Here is a 21,063-nt window from a genome sequence, read left to right on the forward strand (position 1 = left end):
AGTTTCCCAGTTCTTCATTCGAGTTCCCTACAAACACGTGGATTACCTCAAAAGCAGCATCTGCAGAAGGGTGGTCACTGTCAGACACTGAATGAGCAGATGTGTGTAGGACAATGAACTTCCTTTTTTCCAAGGTGACTTGGAGATGAATTGACCCTCAAGTGGATATGAGAGCAATGCACATTCATGTCAAAGAGAAGATGCTCTTTCATTAAAGGGGAATAGATTCTGTGTCTGGCATTGCGGCAGAGCCATTTAAACTGTCGCTTGTGATGCCAGCCTCCCATGTTGGATCACCAGTTTGAGTCCTGTTCTGATTCTGATCCAGCTTTCTGCTGATGTACCTAGGAAGGCAGCTGAAGGTAGCCCAAGTGTTTGGGCCTCTGCTACCCATGTGGGAGACCAGGATGGAGTGCCAGGCTCCTGGCTATGGCCTGGCCAATCTTGGTGTTGCAGCCATTTGGGGAGTGACAAACAGAATGGAAGATTCTCAATCTTTCTTTCTCTATGTTGCTCTGCTTTTCAAATAAATAAATAAACAAATAAATAAATCTTGAAAAAGACAGAGAAATGAATCATCTTAATATATAACATCCTAAATGATATATGTATGGTTCTCAGGGTCCATACAGACCCAGCACTTACAAAAGCTAAATAAGCCCAATATTTTAATTTGCTTATTTTGGCACTAACTCTGTATTTCTCTCTCTCTCTCTCTTTTTTTTTTTTGACAGGCAGAGTTAGACAGTGAGAGAGAGAGAGAGAGAGAGAGAGAGACAGAGAGAGAGTTATAGACAGTGAGAGAGAGAGAGAGAGAGAAAGGTCTTCTTCCATTGGTTCACTCCCCTAATGGCCGCTATGGCCGGTGCTGCGCCAATCTGAAGCCAGAAGCCGGGTGCTTCCTCCCAGTTTCATGCGGGTGCAGGGACCCAAGCACTTGGGCCATCCTCAGCTGCCCTCCCGGGCCACAGCAGAGAGCTGGACTGGAAGAGGAGCAACCAGGACTAGTACCCGGCACCCCAACCGGCACTAGAACCCCAGGGTTCCAGCGCCACAGGAGGAGGATTAGTCAATTGAGCCACGGTGCCGGCCAACTCTGTACTTTTCAAATTATCACTTTCACAGCAGTCCCCTGGGGGTAAACTTTGTGACACAGAGGTTATGCTATTACTTGGGATTCCCAGATCTCATTTTAGAGTACCTGGGATGAAACCCCGTCTCTGCTTCCAATCCCTCTTCATGCTTGTGTGCAACGTGGGAAGCAGCTGTTGACAGCTCAAGTGCTTGGGTTCTTGCTATCCATATGGGAGACCCAGATGAAGTTCCAGGCTCCTGTCTTTGGCCTGGCCCAGCCCTGGCTATGGAACCATTTATGGAGTGACCCAGCAAATGGAAGATTTCTCTATCTCCATCTCCTTCTTTCTCTGTCATTCTACCTACCTTTCAAATAAATAAAGTTTAAATAAAAGATGCCACATGGAACTCCTACATTCCACACTGGAATGCCTGGTTTGGAGTCCTGGTGATTCCAGTTTCCTGCTAAAGCACACCATGTAAAACAGTAGTGATAACTCAAATGATTGGAGCTTGATCACCCTTGTGGCAGAGCTGGGTGGAGTCCTGGTCTCCTGGCTTCAGTCTGGCCCGGCCCTTACTGCTGCAGATACTTGGGGAATTAATCAGTGGTTGAATGATCTCTCTTTCTACCTGTCTGTCTCTATCTCTGCCTGCCTTTCATATTAAAAAATAAAATAAACAAATAAATTTTAAAAACATCATTATCCATAAAAACTGGGTCTTTGGGCTGATAGGCTAGATATGTGTTTTTTCTTGGGATTGGCTGATAAATGCAAATTTGTGATCAATTTGTTATAAAAATCAAATTAAAATTCTCATTTAGGTGTAAAACATACGAAGGAGGAGTATGCTGTATAGGTGACAGTAAAATGCTAAAAGAGACAACCCAGCCTGAGATTCTCTATTTGCCCCTCTCTGAAATATGCCTCCCTTGGTTCCTGGTTGCCCTTTGTTCCTGGGCTGAAATCATACTGGAGACAAGACATGTGCTTGGAGTTTACTACTCTAAAAATCCACAGATGATGAAACCAATATTTAACCCAATGACAAAACCTCATGCCAAAGAAGCCACAACACTGGCTTACTTTTATTATCTTAAGGTACTTACTTTCCTTTTGTTTAATTTGGGGCCAAAGATTTCATGTTGATTCCATCTAGATCTCTCACAAAGGTATGCTTTATTCTTAAGGGAGACCAGATCAGTGAGAATAGATGGGTCTTTGGTAACTTGACAGACTTCAGTAAAGATAAGGAGAAAGGAAGAAGAGACAGCCACCCAGGTCCTGGCTGTTTCTAACAGTGTTCTGTTTCCAACTGTGCATCAAGAGATATTTTATTCCTTCATGTCATGAACCACAGGCCTCATCCTAAACTCTGGGGGGGCCTGAGAGGAAGTTTTAAAATATTTTTTTCTAGATTTTAGAACTATAATTAAAATGTATATACTGTATTATTTCACAATATCCCAAGCATGACCGGGGTGTACATTAGCAGGAACCTGGAATCACAAATGAAGATGGGACTAGAACCTAGACACGCAGATATGGGACACAGGTATCCTAAGTGGTGCCAGATACCTGATCTTGAGCGACAGATGGTTTGCCAAGATTTGTCATCTCTGCCTTTTAGAATTCTGAGTCACTCTGCTGAAGATTAGGTCCAAGTGAGACTTAGGGGCTAAATGTGGCTCATGTGTCCCCATCCACGCCCCCTCCCCGTCCTGTCCCCCTGTCAAGCTCTCCGCTGGCAGACAGCCTAACTTGTGGGCTAAAACACTCATTGAACCTGAGCAAAAGGTGAGGGAACCACTGATAGTGGGGGTGCGGGGAGGGAGGAGATTGCATTTACAGGAAGAATGCAAACTGATTTTGACGGGAAACAACCCTAAGAGATTCATCTGTAGATTTTAAAGTATTTTCAGAATATTACTTCAAATATTAATCTTAATTACTGGCTTTTAAAGGATATTCAAAATTCCAATTTTTAGGCCAGCCTCATTCAAAACATACTTCTTCAAGCACAGATTGGCAGATTGGTTGTGTTCCTCTAGACTCTTCTCAACACTCCATAGCTTTCTGGAGTGCAAAAGCCAGAGGTATTTGCTATGAGACTTTATTTTATTCTGTGTTGCTACAATTAATGAGTTATTTCAAAGTGACTTTTAAAAAAAAACCTTAATTTTCTAATTGTATTATTACTATTACTACTATTATTTATGTTATTTACTTGAGAGGCAGAGAGACAGAAAAGTCCCATCTACAGGTTCACTCTCCAAATGCCTACAATGGCCACTGGTTGATGCTAAAGCTAGGAGCCAGGAACTACATATGGGTCTTCTACATGGGTGGCCGGGACCCAACTACCTGCTATTTCCCAGGCTGTGCATTAGTAAGAAGCTAGAATCCAGGGTGGAGCTGGCATTTGAACCCAGGCTCTCTAATATGGATGCAGGCATTCCAAGCAGCATGTTAACCTCCATGACAAATGCCTGTATACCAAAGTGATCTTTAACAAGGAATGACTCCTACCAAGGCAACATTGACAGAGGGATGCTCCATAGTGGAAATCACTTCATTAATAAGAATGCAAGTATGTCACATGGAATCTACATAGGAAACACAAGCATGTATAACACCACTCAAGACAATTAAAAAAACAAGGAACATAGTCTTTCCTTCCTCGTTTACTGCTTAAAAATTGCTAAGGGATATTATTACCCTCCTTAAGCCCCACACTTCTTTAAGTGGCTTTTCAAATTGCAAGCAATTTTTCCAGACAGGTGCTGCTGGGTGCATACAATCTCAGCCTGAATTGTTGATAATAGATATTTCTTACCTGATACTCATACTCCGTGAAAGGCAACAGTTCAGAATCCAAAAAGGAGCTTGTGCTTCCATTATAGGTTAGCACAGGCTTGGCTTTTCCAGGCTGAGTGGCTATTTGTCTCCTGTACAATTCATAGTACAACACTTTCCCATTGGGCTCAAGTGGTCCTGTCCACCACAGGGAAACAATGGGCTGGAAGCCTCCTGGAGCCGTCTGCACCTCCAGATGTGGAGGCAGCTGCATGACAGGTGCAATCTCAGGGGTCTGCGAGGATGTCCAGTCACTTGATGCACAGCCCTGGGCAGTGCAGGCTTGAATGCGCACCTCATACCTTCAGGACACAAGGCAGAATTTACAGATCAGCACCAAAACTGATTTTCATGGGATGAATCTTTAAAAAGACAAAGCGTATTTTTTTAAAAGACATATATTTACATTTATTCTTATCTATAACTAACCCTTTTAAAGAATCATAACATCATATTTCCATGGAAGTTTTTAAGCATTTTAAATCCTCCTGGCTTTCCAAACCAAAAGGAAAAGATTCCTGTCTGTTTCAAAGGAGTGGGTATAAGTCTTTTCCAAATGCCCAAGCTTCTCTCCAGCATGAGAATTCTGGTCTCTGCAGAATTACTTCACACAGCAATGAGGAATGCACACCTTGGGTATCTGCATCACTCTGAGCAGCCCCAGACTCCTCTTACCTCTGCAGATAGGAATGTTCCCAGGTCAGGGAGGAACATCATGGAGTGAAGGTGTCAGCAGTAATAAATCCCTTCACCTGATACCCGACATCTTAAAACAGGTGCTCTTATGCCACACAAAGACCTTTAGGGGCCAAAGTTAACCCAGCTCCTCACTGGATTATCCATCATGGAGACACCTTATCACCATCCAGTTAAACTCAACCAATCAATTATGTGCTGCCTCATAGCTGGTCCCCGCCACTTGGGAAGGTCTATTTACATATCAGGGACTTTTCTTTTCCAACAAAAGGGGCTTTTGTTAGGACTAAGTGCCTGTGGTGCCAATGACCACTTTTGTTCTTTGTTCTCAGTCCCTGCTGATTTTATGACACCCTAACTGTCCCTGGAGCATGGAGCACCCTTTATCTCCCTTTCTCCTTCATTTCTTTTGGTTCCAGCCTTTTCTTGCTTTTTACCTTCCCTCCTTGCTCATCTAACCACTGTTGTTTTTTCCTCTCACTGTTTTCTGTTTCACTTTTTGGCTTCTTGATCATAACTGTCTTTTCCTTTGTGACTTCTTTCATGCCTCTTCTTTTTCTCTCCTCTTTGCCCTCTCCTTGTGTGCCCACCTGCTCCTCGATGGCACCCTTAATTTATTGGGGAACTAATCCATAGCTGGCAGGGCAGTTCTGACTCATAAGCCATTTTGTAAAGGCAGTCTTGATTTTCCTGCATAGGGATGGCTCGTTTTCTGGATTGATGGTAATAGTTTTAAATCCTGGGTCAGATTACTTCTGCCACTTAGGCCATTCCCAGGCTACTTTTTTTTTTTTTTTTTTTTTTTTTTTTACAGGCAGAGTTATAGACAGTGAGGGAGAGAGACAGAGAGAAAGGTCTTCCTTCCATTAGTTCACCCCCAAAACGGCCCCCACAGCCTGCGTGCTGCGCCGATCCGAAGCCAGGAGCCAGGTGCTTTCTCCTGGTCTCCCATGTGGGTGCAGGGCCCGAGCACTTGGGCCATCCTCCACTGCCTTCCTGGGCCACATTAGAGAGCTGGACTGGAAGAGGAGCAACCGGGACAGAACCAGCGCCCCAACCATGACTAGAACCCAGGGTGCTGGTGCTGCAGGCGGAGGATTAGCCTAGTAAGCCACAGCGCCAGCTCCCAGGCTACTTTTTACCACTAATCAGCTAAGGGTGCACAAAAGAAGACACACGAATTGTTAATATTTAGTAAACATGAACAGGCTAGGAAAAAGAAAAAAAAAAACTAAAAAACAACATGAGGCCCAACTGCATACAGAAGTGATATCTTGTTTTGCGTTATCAGTGTCACTGCCTCAATCAGAGTTGATAATGAAGAGATCTTGGTGCACCCTTTAATATCACTGCTAAGTTTATCAAATGAATTGAACTAGTATTTTTTTTTTCTTCATATCCTGGGGAAAGTGCCCTTCTCATCTCTAGACTATCTTTTTATTTTCTAGAAATCTTTTTGAATAAGAGTTTCAAGGGGGATCAAATTGATATGATTTTTGAAACAGGTCAAGAAGAAACCAGTATAAAACGTAGCTCTGCAGCCAAAGTGGACTTTTTATGCCTTGAATTAATGTAAGATAAAAGCCAGCTCACATAGCACGTGGATTAGCTATGGGTGATACCTGAGGAAGTTTTAATTACTGTTTAATATTTAATTCAACCCTAAATAACAGTAATGAGTAGATGCATAAGACCATAAATGTTTCATTTAAACAGCACTATATATCAGAGATAATTACAGGAAGGATCAAATCTACATATCAGTAGATAACAATAATCACTGGATTTTACCTGTGCTGCTTGGAAATCAACATTCTTTCAGTCTTTAATTTTTTAAGTGGCTCCGTTCATTTTACTAAATTTTAAGCATAAAATGTCTTTTATTACTCTTCTCTCTGCAGATGTAAGTTACTTAAAATGTGATGGGGAAAAATGCCAAGCCATTCTTTAAGCTAGGGGAAGAGGGCTGAGGGTAAGATTCCTTTGTGTGGAAAGCAATTCACTTCCACGCATGTTCCGGAGCCCAGATGGAACCTTGAAGAAAACATGAGCTAGCTACGTGGCACCATGTGAGAAACCAGGAAAGCAGGGTTCAGGGTGTCCGGTTGGGGCCGAGGAGCCTCATTATTCCTGGAATAAGTGCTGGGTTGACAAGAGGGACTCATCCCTCAGACACATTTTGTTTCAGTCCTATCAAGTCTGGCTGATAATAGCTCTCATTGATTGGCATGCTTTTTGTACTTTAAATTAATACTTCATTTGCTTACAGCTTGGGTCAGATTGACCCTACTGGGCTTCTCAGAACTATCCAAGGGCTGCAGGTTTTCAAGAAAAAACAGATTTAGGGAACTGACAACCGCTCTGCACTAATTGTCCCAATACTGCAATGAGGCAATGTTTCTGAAACACTGACTCTCCAAACATCGCTTACAAGGATCCTACTCTGTAGAGGTTATGCAAGCAGCCACTATGGATGGGTAAGTGGCTGGAGGTTGGGGATATCAGGCATCTTATGTTTATAGTTATCAGTAGAACTGATGGAGGGCTTATATAGTAGCAAGGACAGTAGCTTGCTTTCAGAACAACACCCAGACAGCTACCTACCTGTGAAATGGCTTCAGCTGCTTTACTACAAATGACTGTGCACCAAAAGAATTATGAGTTGCGTTTATGTGTACAGTTTTTGTTTCTCTTTCAAACAGCTCCCGGATGAATAGGGTATAGTTGACGATATCACCATTTGCCCTTACGGGAGGGTCCCAATTCACTAAGATCTCCTGAGGTCCCCTTGCCTGCAATTTTGGAGGTTCCATCCCAGAGGGTGCTGAGGGGCTAGTTCGATCTTTGACAAGCGAACTCAAAATCCCTCCTTGGCCGTTGTTGGCAGTCACTGTGTAGCCATACTCCACACCTGGAGTGAGAGTAAAATCATGATAGCGAGTCTCTAGGCCACTATATACAAGGGTTCCATCCCGCCTAAGTTCGTAACTTCTGATCTGGCCATTTGGGCTTCTTGGAGGTTTCCAGGTGATTTCTATTGATTCTGAGCCTGTGACTTGCAATGTTGGGGGATCCATGTCCTCTGGTGGGGCCTCCATCGTCCTGGCAGAGTTTGGCTCACTTGCTGTGCAACCTCCATTGGTGCAGGCTACAAGAGAGAAATTGTATTGAGTATAAGGCTGCAGGTGGGAAACCAGTAGGGATAGGCCTTGCCCAGCAAGGTACTCCCTCCCATCACATCTAAGCAAGTATTCAGTGACCTTTCCGTTCTGAATTGATGGTGGTGACCAAGATGCATTTATCTGACTGGCACTGATGGTCCAAAGAGTTGGAGGGCTGACCCCTGAAGGGGCAGCCTCCAGAGTTGTGATGTTGCTGGGTTTGCTGGTGGAGCAGCCTCCGCTTGTGCAAGCAAGGACTGCATAACTATAGGTAGAAAAAGGAAGCAGGTCTTCATCAGTGTAATTCAATGTCACAGCATCAAAGCTGAAAGGATATAGCACAGAATTCCTTTGAAGCCTGTAGGACTGGAGGATACCATTCGAGTGCTCTGGAGGAGTCCAGGAAATCAGTACTTTTGGGGGGTTCACAGATATGTAGGAGATCTCAGGTGGAGAGAGTCCTTCTGGGGGTGCTTGCAATGTCCTTACTGCACTCCAGGAGCTACAGGTATGCCCTGCTGAATTCCAAGTGCAGATCTTGTACTCACACTGTATCCATGGCTGCAAACCTGGGTCCTCATAAAGAAACGGATTCCTTTCAGTATTATATTCTGTGAAAACAATTTTCTCATCGGCCTGGATTGTCTGATTCCCCCAAGCTTCCTCCTGGAAGCATCTGCGAATCACTTCATAGCGAATTATGTTTCCATTCGGGTTAACAGGCTCGGACCAGCGCAGCACCACGCTGGTGGATGCCACAGCCTGCACCGTAGGAGCCAACTGTGCATCTGGAGCGGCTTGCTGGGTCCACAGAGGCTGGGGCACTGAGTGTGCACAGCCTGCGCTGGTGCACGCCTCCAGGGTTAGTGTGTAGAGCGTGAAAGGAGCCAGGCGGCGGAAAAGAAACTGCCGATTCAAGCCTGAGTACTCCAGCAGACCATCACTGAAGATGCTGTATGTCTGGAGGAAGAATAGAAGAGAGGGAACAGTTCATGGCATACGATGCCTTGGTGTGGCTTTAGTCCCTTTTGAACCTCTCACCCCATGCCCTGCCCCTGTTCCCTATCTTGATGTCCCTAACTGAGAAGAAGCATTTGATACTAATTTTGAGACTGCTGTCTTTTCCATCTTACATAGGGTCCCAGGAAGAGGAACAATGTTTTTCTTTGCCTTTCAAAAAAAAAAAAAAAAAAAGGTTGGACACTATATGAGAGTATTTATCTAAAAACTCAGGGCTCTGAATCTGATTCTTTGACTTAAATAGGGGCTCATGAGTTTTCTTCTACTTTGATTTTGTAGAAGCAGAGAATTAAATTCAAACGTGCTACCTTATGGGTCCTTCATGCTTCTGATTTCATCCTGACTAGTGTGAATAGGATCCATCTACACTGTCTATCTTCTCTGGCCTTTTCTGGGGAATGGAATTTAATGCTGAATCATTTATTGTTACGGGTTGCTGAGGCTGACAACGTGTGTGGATATACATTACATGTATAGATAACATATATACATATATGGATACAGGAGGGAGCCCCAGGAGTTTATGGGAAGGACACATTAACTTTTGATTCCAGTTTTCAATGAACATTTTGAAACATCCTTGTACATCCACATATATAAACTTCAAGGACTAACAGATGGAAAATATACTTCTCTTGCATCCCATAGAAGAATTGATTGCTCCTTTGGTGCGAAGTATTTTTTTGCTCTGGGGACAACCACCAAACATCCCTTATACAGATGTAGAGCAAGTTCCATCCCTGTATTATTCATTGCTTTTTTGGAAAGACAGGACACAACTTAATTTGGATGAAGATGATTTGGAGCTCTGGTTTCCCCCGTTTTTCCCTCTCACAGCATCTGGGAGACAGGACACACGCCTGTGGATGACTCCCTGCCGTGGCTCCTCTCAGAAGACAGGCACACTGCAGAATCCCTTGGAAACACATCTAGTACAGAACATTCCCTATGTAGGAGGCTCCTTGGGAAGCTTAACTTAGACTGGATTGTTAATATATTGTAATATTATTTAGGATTAACTATCCCAGACTTCTAGAAATTGATTTATATTAGATTACTACAGTTTGGTGTGCTTTTCTTGGAGGGATTCCTGGGGTGTGTGTGTGAGGGGTATATTTTCTGAAGGGAGGTTAGACAACATAATCAATTTGTAAGCATCTGTGACTCCCTGGAACCCCTTGCTGCCCCTCATATTCACTTGACAGATCTAAATAGCATTAAATTCAGCTCTCCCTCTACACCCAGGCTCCGAATTGGTTTGGAGGGAAAAAAAAACAAAAACAAAAAACAAAAAACACTCAAACAGGCTGACTGGTCTCTCTTTAAATTTCGTACTATATAAATAGGCGATTGCCAATTTGTAATCCTATTCTATTCTTCCATGTGTTTGCTCTCTCATTTTCCAAGGTGATTATTTCCTATCTTCTCCTTTCCCCACTAATTGCCAACACCCTCTTCCCTCCCTCACAGTGGGATGTTGACATAACCACAGATTTCATGGAGAAATAGAAGCTGGTAGAAATGAATGTTTTCATATTATATATTATTACCACTATTTTCATGTGAATCTGGACTTAAGTATTTTCCTTTCTTCTTTTCCCTACAGATGAGGCATCTCTGCCTGTATTAAAGCCCTTTCCCTTTCCCTTCCTCCCTGCTAAAGACTTCCTGTTCATAATTATTGTCCCTACCCTCTGCATCACCAATTCATCTATCTCCCTTTACTGCTTATTTCCCTTTGTTTCTAAAAGTATTCTCATATCCTTCATTGATCTATTAAAGTTATTTATATTTTTGTTTGAGAAGCAGTAAGAGAAATAGAGCTCTCATTTGCTGGTTCACTCCCCAAATGCCTGGAATGGCTGGACCGACCCAAAGCCAGGAGTTGGGGACTCAAAGCAGGTCTTCCAGGTGGGTAGAAGGAACCCATTCCTCAAGCTTTTGTTGCCTCCCAGGGTGCACAATAGCAGGAAGCTGGAATCAGGAGCTGGAGGTGGTAGGGAACCCAGGCATTCTAAGGTGGGATCTGCCATTTTCGACTGCAAGTCCAGACACCCGGCCTTTTCATTGATTTTTAAATAAAACTGCTGGATACACCACAGTCCTCTAGCTGCTGCCCCATTGCTCTGCTTTGGCTTCCCTGTAAGCTGCTTCAATGAGCTGCAGTCCACATTCTCTCACTTGGCATTCTCTCCTCAAGCCATCCCGCCCACCATTCTATCACCCGATCCTGTTGTCGAGATCACAGTGATCTCTTTCCCAAATCCAGGTCACTGCCTTATTTATCCCAGCAGCACTGGGCATATTTTCTTTTCACTTTTGGGATACTCCACTCCCCCCCCTCCTTTTCCTTCTCCATCACTTGCCTCTTTCCATCTCCCTTGCTTGTCCTCTTCTTCCTCTTGACCTCCAAGTTCCAGTCTGTCCCAGGGCTTGGCTACAGTTTCTCCATGACTGATATCTTCCAGCCAGGTGGGTATAAATACCGTCTATCTCACAATGATTCCCAATAGGTATCTCAGTGATGGCCTCTTGCAGGCCATCCAACTGCCTATTTGATCCATCAAACCTGTTCATCCTCCAACCTTTTTTTCCTAGTTAATGGCTCAAGGCCACATTCTACAAGTCATCTTGATATGTTCCTTTTCTTTCATATTTCTAAATACATCTACAATTCACCCCTATTTCTCAGCTTCCCAATTGCCACTCCCTTGTGAGCCATCATCAATTCTACCCTGAATTCTTCAGTGGCTTCCAAATTCTATTTGTCTCTTTCTAGACCATTTTCCATACAGCAGTCAAAATAATTTTTAAAAAACATTTGATCATGCAATTCATTTGCTTAAAGACTTCACTAATTTTTCATTGCCCTTGGAACACATTCCAGACTCTGACACTGCCCTCAAGGTTGGGCACAACCTGCCCTCGACTGGTCTCTTCTAGTGCCAGCTTTCTCTCCCCTGCTGTGCATCATCCACACTAGCTTTCTTCCCTTTCCTTGAGTACATCAAGTTCATTCCTGGCTTCAGGCCTTGCACTTGATGTTCACTTTGTCTGGAACATTTTGTTCTCATATCTTGACATGACTAACTCTGTCTTGTCATTCAGGGCTCAGCTCAAATGTCAACTCAATTCAAATGATTATCCATTCTAAAATAGCCTGAGCAGGCATAATTACATTATTCTATTTAATTTTCTTTATAGCACTCACCGCTCTCTGAAATGTCCTTGTTTATTTACAAGCTTATCATTTGCCCCACCATTCATATACTCCCACACACTTATTCATACACACATAAGGTCTGTGACAGAAGAGACCTTGCCTGTCTTGTTCACTTGAATAGGTGCATGGAACTTAGTAGAAGCTCAATAAATATTTGGTGAGATATAAATGAAGGTATGAGGAGTCAATATTCCTCTTGTCAATCATACTAGGAAGAAGCAGATGCTGAGATGGGACAAAACACAAAGAGGAGCTTTGGTGGATGTGAGAGGAGGGGCTCTTTTCCCAGATCAGGGCTCTAGGGCTGTGATTTGATTTTTTAAAAATTTAAATTACTGATTTGAAAGGCAGAGAGACAGAAAGAGACACAGAAAGACAGAGCTTCCTTCTTGTCTCTCCTCAAATGTCCAAGAGCTAGGAACTCAATCCAGGTCACCCATGTGGATGGCAAGGACCACCCACCCAAGTCATCACCTGTTGCCTCCCAAGATATTAGTAGAGACCTGGGATTGAAAGTGAAACCTGAACTCAAATCTAGGCTCATCTATATGAGATGCAGGTTTGGATTTCAAGGTCATGGATCCTAAGGTGCAAGTCTCTTGCCCCAGGGTGGGGGCATTCTGGCCTCTGGCACAGGGAGGCAGCCTGGTGGACAGGGCTTGCCTCTACTTCTCCAGGCAGAGTGGCAGGCAGCCCACATAAGGGTAGATGTGGGCTTGTGAAGTCTGGTTACTGTAAGCACTGCCAAGCCTCTCACAGGCCTTTCAGGGAAAGGCTTAGCAAAAGGAGTAGTTTAGGCTTAACTGTGCTGGTTGGGGTTAACATGGGAGTCTTTGCCATCTTAATAAGGACTGAGAGAGGGGCAGGAAGAGGCTGCAGCAGCTGCAGGTTGGAGATTCTGCAGTCCCAGAGGGAGACCACCGGGAAGGTCTAAAGAGTGGCCCAAGGCCAGAAGAGGCTGGGGCTGAGGCACAGCAGAGACTGACAGGTGAGTTTCCACACCTCAGTTGAACGTCAGAAAGGGAGTGCAGAGCTCGCTTTCCTGCAAGTGATGGTTCAAAGCATCAGATGTGGGCGACAAATGGAGATGCAACTTCCTTTGTACTCACAGGCTGATGAAGCCTGGGATACAGGTGTGACACTGAGAAGACTCTTCCTCATGGCCACCTAAGGGGGTGGGGCAGTTAGCAGCAGACATGTTGTCTTGCTTAGAGAGCTCTGTTCAAAGGGCCAACCATGCAAGGATTATGCAGATAACTGAGGAGGATGATTGAGGAGCCAGTAAGAACACAGACATTTAAAGTTCAGTGCTGGCCGGAATTTCTGCCTTCAAATCCCAACCTGATCATTTACAATGCGAGCTTGGGCAGTTATTTAGCCTTTACATGCTTCACTAGGGCTGATGGGAGGTTTGCATGAGATAATCCATGGAGAGCATTCAGCCCAGTGTTGGATTCATAGGAAGCAAAGCACACACACACATCCAAGATAGTTTTGTTCTGATCTCTGATTAAGAGCCTGGAGGGGCCATCAGAGAGAATTAAACGGGCTATGAAGGGAGTTTTCCCACAGTGACCTGATGGCATGTCAGGACTCATCTATTTATCGGAAGAACACCAAACATGATTTAATGTGCACGGTAGACATTACCTTAATCACCCCATTGGTTCTCATAGGCTCTGACCACTGTAGTAGCAATGCCCGGCCGTTCTCTTTCTGTTCCACTGTCAAGTTGCTCAGTCCACTTGGGGAAGACTCTAGGGTTTGAATCAGAGTCCAGGGGCTTGAAACTTCCCCTGCGCTGTTGGCGGCCACCACACCGATGTAGTATGTTGTGAATGGTTCTAACCCGAACAGGTGGGCTTGATGGCTTGTTCCCTGTAAGAAAGTTGACAGATTAGGTTTCGTTTAGGAACTGACAATAATTACTAGGGGGTTGTTCTCTAAACTGCATAGCCAAAAGTACTTCAGTACCATAAATTCTATAGCAGAGTCTTGAATTGTCATTAAGACAATTCACGTGTTTATTTTCTTGTTGACATCTGATTATAAGCTTTGACATATATATTGTACGATTTCAGACACCTAGAAATTGGATCAGATAGGATCCTTGCCTTCTCAGAATTGTAACTCAGAGGATGTGATATATGAACCTGAAACATCATTCTTGACATCAGCTCATGGTGAAAGCAGGTGGTACAAATTTGCATGTCAGAGACTGGGATAACTGCTCACCAAGTGTATCTTAAGGGTTTGGAGATTTAACCTGAACCACCCTAATTCTCTAATCCCCAATATTATTTATTATGAGTAACACTCTCTCCATTTGCCCAATTTCCTAGTGTGTATTTATACCTTACAAAGTCAACAAAACAAACACAAGAAAACAGTAACAAGTTAATTGATCTACACATGTACAAATATGCTTACAAAAGTCTATTGTTAATATAAATATAAAATATTCTCATTTATTGAAAGTACCATAAGTTAAACCATGAAATGTACCTGGTGCAATTGTTACTTAGCTCTGATTATTTAATCATTATTTAAAAGAAAAAAAAAAAGGAGTAGCAGAATTTTTTTTTCTGCTTGGAGAGCATCATTGAACATATTTTACATAACTAAACTGGAGCTAAGAATCTTGTTGTTTTGAAAGGCTCTAGGGCACTGTTATCTCATCTGGAGTGGATGGATGTGTCTGTTCAACATAGAAGTATGTCTGGAAATGGGGTAGCAGTGTGCGTTTAGGTAAATGCATGAGAGCGCACACACAGACCATTGTGTATCATCACCATTGGATGCAAATAATCATGAGGAAATTTTGACTGAGCTCATAGAATATTTACATGTAGTGATGTTGTTTACCTGTGATAGAGTCTCCCATTGTCTTATTTTCTTGGTGAAAAAAGGAGGAAAAATGTGTGGTTGGGAGGAAAGAGGAAGATATTTATAAAGAACAACAAAGTGATATGTAAAGAAATTTGCCTTCATTTGGGGATATCCAAACATCATATAAAATATATAAAATCTAAAACAAGGGGCAAAAATCAAACTGAACTATTTTCAAGTAAACTGGTTAAACAAAACCCACAACACTGTAGAAATAATTTTCAGCACTATCTTCTCTTATTCTTGGTGATAAATTTCAACCATGTTAATGTTCCCTATTATGTGTTAAACATAGGAGGAGAAAATACAATTTTCTTTATGAATCAAAGACTTGTAAAGTCCATTTTCCTATTTCAGTAAGTTCCATTATGCTATTACATGCTAACCTCTTGAAATCTTTTAATATTTAAACATTTGCTAAGCGACCAGACTCTGAAACAAATTTTACAGAAATACTAATTTCTCTTTTTTAAAATATTAAAAGTTGGATCATAAATATTTAAAAACTTATTTCTGCACAACATTGGATTGGTCTTTTAGATAAATACAGCACAGAAATAGAATGACCATAATGAATATTAAATCTGAAGATGCCACAAGTTCCGATTACAAACATCCTTTTCTGATAAATGATTCCTTTTCTTTGGAAATAAGGCAAACATGGGCAAGATTAATAATGCAAAAAAGAATCATTCTTTGTTCGGAATATTCAGTAATAGATGCCAAAAATGCATACACTCCAAAGCAAATAGTAATCACCTCTAACCGATTATATATTTAAAAAAAAGGTAGGCTATTGGGGGACATTTAGAGATGGCTTTTGTCATAAGAAACACGAAAAACATGTGGACTATAAAGCAAAAACATATGTATATTGTCAATGGCAGCACCTGCTCAATTACAGTTTATTTCAGAGCTGAGAATTCCATTCAGCCCCTAGATGGCAATGCTATCAAACGCTTTTGGTAACATGAGTACTTAATGATTAACAACCAGCATTCTGTCATCCAACACACTCCAGGCAACCATTAAAAAAATAACAAAACTGATTTCATTATAGATTCTTTTAATAAACATTTATGGCTCAGCTCCTTGAAAGCAAGAGTATTCAAAATGTGCGGGCTGAAAACCTCCACTGCAGAATGTGGAAACATGACCTGGTGGTCTCAAGTGGAAATTCCTGTGTGTATGGCACAGGAAATGTTTAGAGGTATGTTTCTGCAAAGGGTGCTGTTTTACTTAATCTGGTCTGTGTTTATATGTTTTTAAAGAATGGAAATAACCACATATTGGGATGCAAGGAATTTCTTTCTCATAGTATTGCACTGGGGTAAAGTTTTCATATTACATCAATTTGTTATTTCTGAAAAGCTACAAAAAAATCCCATGTACACATATACATACACACCCCTTAAATAGAATTCATTAATAACGTTGTTTTTTGTCAACGATTAGTAAAGGCCATATGCAAAAAGGTGAAGAAAATGTAAAAATTGCACAACAGTCCTTACCAATTAATTCAGCGACATTTTAGGAAATAGTCTACATTATTGTCTCCTGAATAGATTTCTAACACCAAAGTTCCTTATTTTAGAATCCTTCTGCAAGATTTGGACACAGTTCACTCTTTGGACTGGGTTGCATCTTGTTCATTTATTCAGTTATTTGCTATTTTCTTTAAACATGGAGTATCTGCTTGAGCACTGCAGATCTTACGTGATTCGTATTCAGTTTCTTCCTTTGGACATACAGCATTCTGTCCCACTGACTAGGGAAAGTGATCATGGAAACCATTTTTCTTCCTTTCTCTCACATGCCTCCTCTCTCCTCCTTTGCTTCCTTCCTCTTTGGCCCTGCCTACCAATCTCTCTTTCCCTCACTTCGTTTTTGCTATGGAGATTATCTTAATTCAACTCTGTTACTTCTTTGTCTTTATCATCATTATTTTTATCTTGCTTTCCTTTGCTCTTCCAATATCCTGAATCTTTTTATCCCTGATTCTGGGCTATCAACATGAACTTGCTTCCATTTTTGTCTCTGTCCATTGTACATCCATGTCCATCTCCTATTCAGATTTTTTAATTCTAGAAGTACATTAGTTCTTTTTTGGCTAAGAAGAAATACTGAAACCCGGTCATTTGCAACAAGATGAAGGAATCTGGAAAACATCATGCTGAGTGAATTAAGCCAGTCCCAAAGAGACAAATATCATTTGTTTTCCCTGATCGGTGACAACTAACTGAGCACCAAAGGGGAAACCTGTTGAAGTGTAATGGACACTATAAGAAACAATGACCTGATCAGCTCTTGTCCTGACTGTTGATGTACAATGTAATACTTCATCCTTTTTAGTATTTGTTGTTGTTGTTGTTGTTCTTGTACTAGTGGTTGAACTCTGTAATTAACACACAATTATTCTTAGGTGTTTAAATTTTAGCTGAAAAGTGATCCCTGTTAAATATGAGAGTGGGAAAAAGAGAGGGAGGAGATGTACAACTCGGGACATGCTCAATCCGACTTGCCCCAAATGGTGGAGTTAGAAATGTGCCAGGGGATTCCGATATAATCCCATCAAGGTTGCATGGGCCAATGCCATCTCACTAGTCCAAGTGATCAATTTTGGTTCACAATGGATCACTCTGATAGGTCTAAGAGTCAAAGGGATCACACAAACAAGACTAGTGTCTGCTAATACTAACTGATAGAATCAAAAAGGGAAAAAACGATCCAACATGGGAAGTGGGATACACAGCAGACTCATGGAATGGCAGATGTCCTAAATAGCACTCTGGCCTCAGAATCAGCCCTTAAGGCATTTGGATCTGGCTGAAGAGCCCATGAGAGTATTTTAGGCATGGAAAGCCAAGACACTCTGACAAAAAAAATAAATAAATAAATAAATAAATCTAACTGAAAGATCTCTGCGAGTGAGATCCAAGAGGAAAGAACGGGGCCATCAAAGAAGGAGGTACCTTTCTCTGAAGGGAGGAGAGAACTTTCACTTTGACTATGACCCTATCGGAATAAGATCAAAGTCGGCGAACCCTAAAGGCTTCCATAGCCTTGGCAACTCATGACTAGAGCCTAGGGAGATTACTGATGCCATAAACAAGAGTTTCAAATTGTTAAATCAACAACAGGAGTCACTGTGTACTTAGGTCTCATGTGGGATCTGTCCTTAATGTGTTGTCCGATGTGAAGTGATGCTATAACTAGTACTAAAACAGTATTTTTACACTTTGTGTTTCTGTGTGGGTGCAAACTGAGGAAATCTTTACTTAGTATATACTGAATCAATCTTCTGTATATAAAGAGAATTGAAAATGAAAAAAAAACCTGGTGTTAAATTGGAAATTGCATAGAAAATTAATTAATTTTTAAAAAATATCATGTAGGATCTCTGTCTTTAATGTGCTGTACACTGTTATTTAATGCTATCACTAGTACTCCAACAGTATTTTTCACTTTGTGTTACTGTGTGGGGGCAAACTGTTGAAATCTTTACTTAATATATACTAAACTGATCTTCTGTATATAAAGAGAATTGAAAATGAATCTTGATGTGAATGGAAGGGGAGAGGGAGTGGGAAAGGGCAGGGTTGCAGGTGGGAGGGAAGTTATGGGGGGGAAGCCATTGTAATCCATAAGCTGTATTTTGGAAATTTATATTCATTAAATAAAAGTTAAAAAAAAGAAGAAATACTTTAATAGGGATAATCTAGTCCCTGCAATTTAAAACTTCCAATGAGATTTAGCCTTATATATATGCGTGAGGGTCAGAGGCTGGATACAAATCAGTGCATCATTTTCAGAGACATAAAGCAAGAATCTCTAGAACAATCTGCTAGTTGAGGATCTACTGGCAATTTGAACTACAGTTTCACTTTCTATTCCTAGGGACACATGAAACTACCTGGAGTCTTCAGCTGTCTGACAATTTTACACCATTTTCTCTGATTATTTTTGATGACTTGAAGTGCCCCAAAGGTGGCCATGGGGTCAATAGGTTTATGTAGGTTGAAAATGATCAAAAATTAGCATTGATCTGTAGCTGTCAATAAAAGACTGGTGGGGATACTCCCTGCACAAATGTTTAAACTGCATAAAGCTACCTAACTTAGTCATCTTTGAGTCTATTGATCTGATGATCCAGCAGTTTCCAGAGCTTTCCCTTTGGTCTTTGTGGTGCATTTTCACTAAACCCACTTAGGAATCTTTTCAATTGGCTCTCAGGAATGAACTAAAACAGGGAAGTATAGGCACAATGTGTTCATGAACAGAATGTTGTGTGTGCTTCTTATACACTGGAAAGGGTTAGCATCAACCTCACTCCAAGCCAATTGGATTTTTCTTGCTCTTTTGCCTTTCATTTACTATTCTGCCTATTCTGGGCTCCTCATTCTAAATTGGAGGAGTTTTGGATTATAAATCCTTACCAGGTGGTAAGGTTTCTTTTGCATCCTTACTTATCATGAATGTCAAGGCCTAGAGAATAAGGGACATCAAAAGTTTGCCTTTTTTTAAATAAAGATTTATTTATTTATTTGAAAGTCAGAATTACACAGAGAGAGGAGAGGCAGAGAGAGAGAGAGAGAGAGAGAGAGAGAGAGAGAGGTCTTCCATCCAATGGTTCATTACCCAATTGGCTACAATGGCCAGAGCTGAGCTGATCCAAAGTCAGGAGCCAGGAGCTTCTTCCAGGTCTCCTATGCAGGTGCAGGGGCCCAAGGACTTGGGCCATCTTCTACTGCTTTTCCAGGCCATAGTGGAGAGCTGGATTGCAAGTGGAGCAGCTGGGACTAGAACCGGTGCCCATATGGGATGCCGGCGCTTCAGGCCAGGGTGTTAATCTACTGTGCCACAGTGCCGGCCCCAAGTTTGTCCTTTTTTGCACAGAGAGAGTTTCAGAGGAATGTAAATATATCAACTTCTGAATTCTTTAGTTGAACCATTCAGATACTTTATCATTTTATGTAAGGGTTCTTCAAAAAATTCATGGAAAATGTGTAGTATGAAAAAATTATGTATAAGTTGCAAAACTTAATGAATTTATATTTTAATTCTCCTTTCCATAATTTTTTGGAAGTACTCACATTTTACCTTGTCATAATAATAAAAGAAAGGAATGGTCATAGATAACAGCACAATTTTTCTAGCTCAGGTTATAAATAAAGCATAACAAGTAGTTTAAGTTCTCATTTACCATTTTCTAAAACCAATAGTTTTGGAAGGAGTGCATCTAGCCAACTGGTTGACTTTTATAGACCGAAATGCCAACAATTCAACACAAAATATTTTTCTAGATTTCTGAAAGCCAGATAATTTGAAACATGAGTTCTGCAGGGCCAATTCTCCTTTCCATTTATAAAGTTAATTTTTGAATTCCTTAAAGATTAATCAAGATATTTATGTCTAGTACTGATTTTGCAACAATCAAATCAGTCCTGATTCGATTTAGTCTCTTCAGAAATTACCTCTTTGCTACTCACTAGCCAAATATCAAACTTGAACACTTATCCACAGCAAATAAGCATGAGAAAGCTTGAAAATGTTAACATTGTAAGAACATTTTCAGTGATTTCACTTGCAAATTTCTCTACCCACATATTTCTAAGCTGCTAAAACAAAGACGTTTATCAACAGCACACATGTAGAGACATAGAGGCGGAGTCGCTCTGTAATCAGAGATTCACAGTCCATCAAAGGTAGAACAGAATATCCTTCAGGTTCATGGCCCATTGTTTTATATGCTTCAAATATGTGTATTTCCTAGGTGGCAGCACTAAGTGATGTGACAGGGCTGCCAAAACGGTTAGTGGAAACATTTAGCATTGTAGGTCTACAGTTCTGCCCAATTTTTTTTTTTATCAATTTAGTATATATTAAGTAAAGATTTCAACAGTTTGCACTCACATAGAAACACAAAGTGAAACATACTGTTTGAGTACTAGTTATAGCATTAAATCACAATGTACAGCACATTAAGGACAGAGATCCCACATGAGGGGCAAGTGCACGGTGACTCCTGTTGTTGACCCAACAAATTGACACTCTAGTTTATGGCGCCAGTAACCATCCTAGGCTGTCGTCATGAGTTGCCAAGGCTATGGAAGCCTTCCAAGTTTACCGACTCTGATCCTAT

At 41.4% G+C, this 21,063-nt stretch overlaps 1 protein-coding gene across 1 annotated transcript in view; it reads right to left on the reverse strand.

Moving 5' to 3' along the window:
• Positions 1 to 21,063, reverse strand: part of USH2A (usherin) — an 855,126-nt gene that overhangs the window by 46,002 nt on the left and 788,061 nt on the right. The window contains exons 61-63 of the mRNA XM_062211324.1: positions 13,683 to 13,910; positions 7,233 to 8,749; positions 3,913 to 4,234 (exon numbers count right to left, since the gene is read on the reverse strand). Coding sequence (XP_062067308.1) covers positions 3,913 to 4,234; positions 7,233 to 8,749; positions 13,683 to 13,910 — 2,067 coding nt within the window. The remainder of the gene's footprint in view (positions 1 to 3,912; positions 4,235 to 7,232; positions 8,750 to 13,682; positions 13,911 to 21,063) is intronic.

The sequence above is a fragment of the Lepus europaeus genome, chromosome 14 (assembly GCF_033115175.1).
Source record: "Lepus europaeus isolate LE1 chromosome 14, mLepTim1.pri, whole genome shotgun sequence".
Classification (NCBI taxonomy): domain Eukaryota; kingdom Metazoa; phylum Chordata; class Mammalia; order Lagomorpha; family Leporidae; genus Lepus; species Lepus europaeus.